Consider the following 6,000-nt stretch of genomic DNA (forward strand, 5'->3'; position numbering starts at 1 on the left):
CGTTTTGTCGAATTCTGATTGCAATTTTTTTTAATAAGCTTTAAATTTGGAAATGCTTCAGTTAGGAAAAGTAAACAAAATAAAAACTTGATAGATGAATTAAATTGCAATATTTCAATTTCTTTTCTTCAAATGTCTAAACTAAGCAGCTGCAAATTAGAGCCGAGAAAGGAAATTAGAGTTTCAAATTCCTAATTCCTAAGTTCTGTAGCAGATAAAAATAAAACTCGCTGTTTTTATGCGTAGTGTGACAGAATAAGGGTCCACAAGTAATTAAAATTTTGGATCGGTTTGTTTTGATGTTCGGTTCGATTTGGAATGTTGAAGTTTGCAGGGACCGCAGACGTCATATTTTCCTTACTTTTTCTATTATTTCTGCACTCTTCCTCCCCCCCCATTATATCCTTCTTTTTTTTTTTTTTAAATCCTCTAATTTCTGCTATTCCTCTTTTAAAATGCATAGTGACAGCAAAATAAAGCAAAATAATGACTCAAGGTCAAGTATTGCAACTGTACTTGTTTTTCAATTCATTCATTTTGAATGGGGGTGTGAGGAGCAGAACACGGTAGAACATGATTTCTTATTAGTACGTCAGCTTCTGTGTCTGCTTGCCAATTCATGTTTAACTCATGAAGCTGCTGAAAAATTATGAGTAACAGAGAGAGAACATGAAATTGAATCGGTTAGAATTGATAAACTTGTTCATAAAAGGAAAGCAAATTTAATTGATATCTATACTAAAAACCCCAAGAAAATGTTAAAAAAATAATAAATTTTACATTTTATACAACATTGTGTGTTTTCTCCCACTTCATTTTCAATCATAAAATTCTTAATTTTAATTTATTTGTACCTATGTAATAATTTTCCTTTCATATTATTGTTGAAAATTATTCAAGTACTTTTAGAATGCAGATTTTGTTTATTTTATACTAAATTTTTATTTTATAGTAAGGTTAAAAAAATTCATATATGAAAGTAAAGGTGATATCTACTTCATTTTTTATAATGCCTAAAATCTTTAGTCTCTAGCTTTTTTTTCAATATTTTTTTTTAATTACAACTATTGTTTATTATATGATATCTGATGCCTTATGCCTCATAAAGAATAAAACTAAAAATAGATATTTTTAAAATGTTCAAAAATTTTGGAAGTTTTCTACAGCAGTTCCTTCAGCATTCTATATATTGTTGGTAAATCCACAAATAAACGTACATTTTTTTATAAAATATGAGTATCTAACTGCATAATATTTGAATTTTATACTTTTATAGCACAAATAATTAAAATTATGTTAGAGGAGGATATGATGTTGGCACCTATTTTATATATCTTGGAGACTATTTAGGAGACTTTTTTTCATATATGATGCAACTAAAGCTACTATTATTCTTGTTTTCTTCCAATGGCAGCCCTGAAGAGAGATTACTTAAATGCACTTTTCCTAATACTATTTTACTTTTCAAGATTTTAATAACTAGCTAGCAATTGTTGCTGAAGAATGATTGGTTAGACCACATGAATTTACAATGAAACTGTCGCAAGTGTAGTGTTGCTTTTAAAAGTATAATGACTTAAATTAATGATTAAAAATTCCCTTGCATTAATAATGTCATATTAGAAATATTTGGATTTTGAAAACTATTTGGAAGTCTACTGTAATAACTGCTGGAAAAAATCATCAGGGTTGCCACAGGTGACTAAAATGCGACTATTTGCAACTATTTTCGACCTGAGGCAACTATGGCTACTTTTTTTTGCCTGAAAAGGCTGTAAAAGATACTATTTTCAGGAAAAGGAGACTTTTTGGAGACTATTCAATGCTCCTAGCAATGTTTTTTTAGCATAACTTGGGTTGACAACCTTAAGCCCGCGGCGAACTCAAATTTTAAGGACATAAAGCTTCCCCCCACTTTTCAAGAATGCTAAAATTTGTAACTTGTATATTCAAAGAGAAATGCTTACTGTCAGGCTTAAGAAAATAATCATGCTTTTTTCCAAAAAATTTTATTATTTATTTAGTAAGTTTTTCTAAAAGATAAAAGTAAATGTTTCTGTTTTATATCTATGAAAAACTTAAAATGCTAAAATTTTTTAGGTTAGAGAGATGGTTAACTTTTTATCCAAATATATACAAAATGACAATATTGGTGTGATGGCCAATGCTTATCTTGCTTGGGCTGATTGGCACAACAGAGGCATTTTCTCTAAAGTTTGTTCTGAAATTGCTCAAAAATATCCCAGAGCCCTTGATTTTGCAAAGTCTGGCACAACAGAATACCTCACACCAAATCAGAAGCCTAAATTGTACCCAGATTTCATGGAAAAAGGCTCCAATAGAAACAGTTATAAATCAAAGAGAGCTTTAGGACTTCTATACAGAGTTACACGCTCTTTAGAGGCTTGCATCAGTAAAGTGGATATATTCAATCAGGAAATTGCCTTTGATGAAGACTTGGTGTATCCTGGATACGAAAATTATGAAGAATCTGCTGAAATTCATCGACGAGAATATGTTAAACGGATAAAAAACATTTTGAAAAAGTATGGTTTGCGAAATGAAGCAGAAGTCCTGTCTGGTTACATAGGCCGAATGAATGATTACAATGAAAACCGTTATGATCGTGACAATGCACTTTCAGTTGCTAAAACATATATTAAGGATGCCATTAAACGTTATCGATATGAATTTGAAAAATCTTTTGACAGCGAATGTGCCACCAACCGCACACCCAGACGGGACTGGAAGGAAATCAGGTATCGGAGGGCATCTGCATGGTACGTTGTCACTTATAGAAACCCTGACAAATCCGTTTTGAGCTTTCCCTGGATTCTTTCAGATATTCTTTGTGATTTAAGAGAAAAAGTTGTAAAAACTAGAGAATCTCCTATCGTACCTAAAAGTTCATTTATTGATGCATCTAATGAAAGTCTGAATGAGAGCTTTGCTAGAATTATACAAATAAGGTCTGATGAGTGTCACTGTTATTTCATACTGAGGAATATAATTGGGAACTGGATCACTAAATCTTCTTTAATTTTGACAATGTCTGCAGAAGAACGCTTTTGCATCCATTGCCACAAAAGAATCCTCAATAAGTTCAGAGAGTTATCTGGAAAAACATGTTGCTCTATTCGAAGGATTGGTATCTGCGAGTGTGAGGCATCCTGTTCTCCAACGAAGTTAATACTGGATTTCATGAAGTTTTATGCCGCTGAGGTTGTAGATGAGATTGGTGTTTGCGAACAATCAGCCAGCTGCGATGGCTTTAGAGGGTTAAATTTGCAATCTCTTGCTCTGCAAAGCTACGCCACATTAGCTGTGACACGGAATATATATACCTTAACATCGAACGAAAAGGATGATGAGTTAGAATCTGCTAATGATTGTGAAGAAGGAGACCCAATAAGAGTTTCAATACCAAAAGAAATCGAAGATGTTATCACACATCACATGGACGAACTTTCTGATTTATTAAAAAAATTGTCTGGAGTTAAAGATATATTTATGTCAGGTGATAAAGACTATAAAAATAATTGGTATATATTAGTTCACTCCATTGGTAAACCTCATCAAAGATGGTCATTAGAAGAACTGATAATGGATGAGGGAATTGGCAAGTTGGTAAAATCAAAATTAAGACTCCCATGATAATGTGGTATTTTGAATTTCGTTTTACAAATGTATTTTAACAGGTTAAGATTTTCTAAGAGATTTTAACTATGAAATGTTTTTATGTAACAAATTTTTTGTGAAAATATTTTAGCTCGTTGTTGTCAGAACTTTTTATTGTAGTCATAGCAATATATTTAAATCTACTTAACGAAGCAACCCCGTGGCAGAATCACGGTTACAGAGTTCTTGCAGAAAGAATTTGAAGTAAAACAAATTTGGTTTTCTTTTCTACAGAAATTTTCGAATTTTTATTCGCTACATTTTTATTAATTTTCTCTAAATTTATATTAGAATAGCTGCCTTTTTTGCGCATCGGAGGGGAAAGAAATGTTCATGATTTTTCTATTCTTAGCCAGGAATAATGAAAAATAAAGAATAATGAAGTAAGATAAATTGTGGTTTTCTTTTCTACTGAAATTTTCATAAAATTTTTTTCCCCTCCAGAACTATTATTTAACAACGTATATTATATGACAAAATTTTCACTTCATTTTTCAAAAGATTCCTTTCACACACATCGGAGGGAAAAGAAATGTATTAGTAACATGTAGTGATTAGTAACATGTACATTTGTCGGTATTATAAGTATCTTGCAGAGAGATATTAGTGCTAGAGAGGTTTGTCGCAGAAAGACAAAAAAAAATTCTGCCACAGGGCAAAGCAATTAAAAGTGCAATTTATCTAAACTTCAGACCTTCGCCAATTGCTAAATAGACTTGCTCAACTCACAATTAAGCAATTGATTGAGGTCTGCAGTTCAATAGTCATCTGGACTATTTCACTGCCATCTTTGTTTCTGTTCTATAAACAAAGTATTTTTTTTAAAAAAAATAATAAATAAAATATTTTATTTAATGTGTCAAAAAATTTTGTAGCTTTGTTAAAATGTTAATGTTTTTTAAATGTTCTGCAAATATATAAATAGTATATATTCTGATAATGAAAATCCTAAACTTGTTAAAGGTGTATTATACCTTGCTATGTTTCATAATTTTAGCATGCAAGAATGTAAGTATTCAAACGTATTAAAATTCAATAATTTTTAAGCTAAATGAAATGCAGTGTGAGCTTTTCCATTGCCAAATAGCTAAATGTGAACACTTTGACAATATTTGTGTAATACTATAATTTTAACATTTCTGGAACTATGGAATAAAATAATGTTCCACATTTCTCACAATGTTTTTTACAAACCTGCCAAATTTTATTGTATGAAATCTAATTTTTTGCACACTCTTGAACGCACAAAAAAACAGTTGTTTTTTAAGTTGTACTAATTGAAACTTTAAATTGCTTCTCCGCACACCTCTGGATCTGGATCATAACTATTTGTTTAACACAGCCTATTCTTCAATAGTCCTTTAGCAATTAAACATAATATTCATATATATAATCATCCACCCTTTCCTGTTCATCTGTTATAGCCTATAACTGTATAGCTCAACTTTTATAACAAGACAGAGAAAGAAAGTGTCCTTCTTACTCTAAAATGCTTATCCACGTACAATGTTTGAAGTGACAAGAAATATTCTAAATCCTCCATAACCATTTCCATCAATAAGCAGATTCCTTTTCTTAATGCCGCTATAAAATAATTTTTTAGAGCTTCACAGATATTTTTTCTCTTAATCCACATTTCCCACATGACAGCAGAATTTTATGTAGATTTTTTTAACATTAAGTATACAATTTTTTAAAAACATTTTTTATAACTGCGATTAAGATAATTTACGGCTTGCAATTACGCAAATTTGGTTGTCTATTGAACAGTAACCAATTACAAAAGTAGTTTAAAATTATTGAAAAGTCTATGAAGCTATTTTTTCATATATATTTGTAAGTGTAAATAGGCAAGCAGAACCCCTTTTTAATAGCAATATATTTTTCGGTTTATAATGCAAAACTTTATCAACTTAGTCATTCATGTTCAATCATAAGTTTTTAAGTATGAAAAATTACACCACTGAGGCATTCTGTTGGTATTACAAATAAGAATGAAGTATAAAATAACTCGAGTTGTGTACACTTTGGTTACACTATTTTGTCTGTTTGGTACTTATACGGAACATTTCCTATAATAATAATTAAAAATGTCATTAAAATTTAAAACATAAGCTATAAAAACCAATAATCAAATCGGATCTACTTTTTTACATTGTATTTTCTAACCTTTGTTGAACAGCTGACCCAATTGTGAATTTGTTACCACCAAATTTCAACTCCGTAGCCTTGTAATTTTGAACCCAATCCAAAAAACCCCTGGGTTAAGTATTGGAAGAAATTTGCCTTTGTGGAGGACTTTAAGATGGAACGAACCCGCAT

At 30.7% G+C, this 6,000-nt stretch overlaps 1 protein-coding gene across 1 annotated transcript in view; it reads left to right on the plus strand.

Annotated features, from left to right (window-relative positions):
- LOC107443305 (uncharacterized) overlaps positions 1 to 5,290 on the plus strand; it is a 28,994-nt gene extending 23,704 nt beyond the window's left edge. The window contains exon 8 of the mRNA XM_016057127.5: positions 2,101 to 5,290. Coding sequence (XP_015912613.2) covers positions 2,101 to 3,654 — 1,554 coding nt within the window. The 3' untranslated portion in view covers positions 3,655 to 5,290. The remainder of the gene's footprint in view (positions 1 to 2,100) is intronic.
- Positions 5,291 to 6,000: the final 710 nt, after the last annotated feature.

The sequence above is a fragment of the Parasteatoda tepidariorum genome, chromosome 4, assembly GCF_982258835.1.
Source record: "Parasteatoda tepidariorum strain Cologne lab strain chromosome 4, Ptep-v5.0, whole genome shotgun sequence".
In the NCBI taxonomy this organism is placed as follows: Eukaryota; Metazoa; Arthropoda; class Arachnida; order Araneae; family Theridiidae; genus Parasteatoda; species Parasteatoda tepidariorum.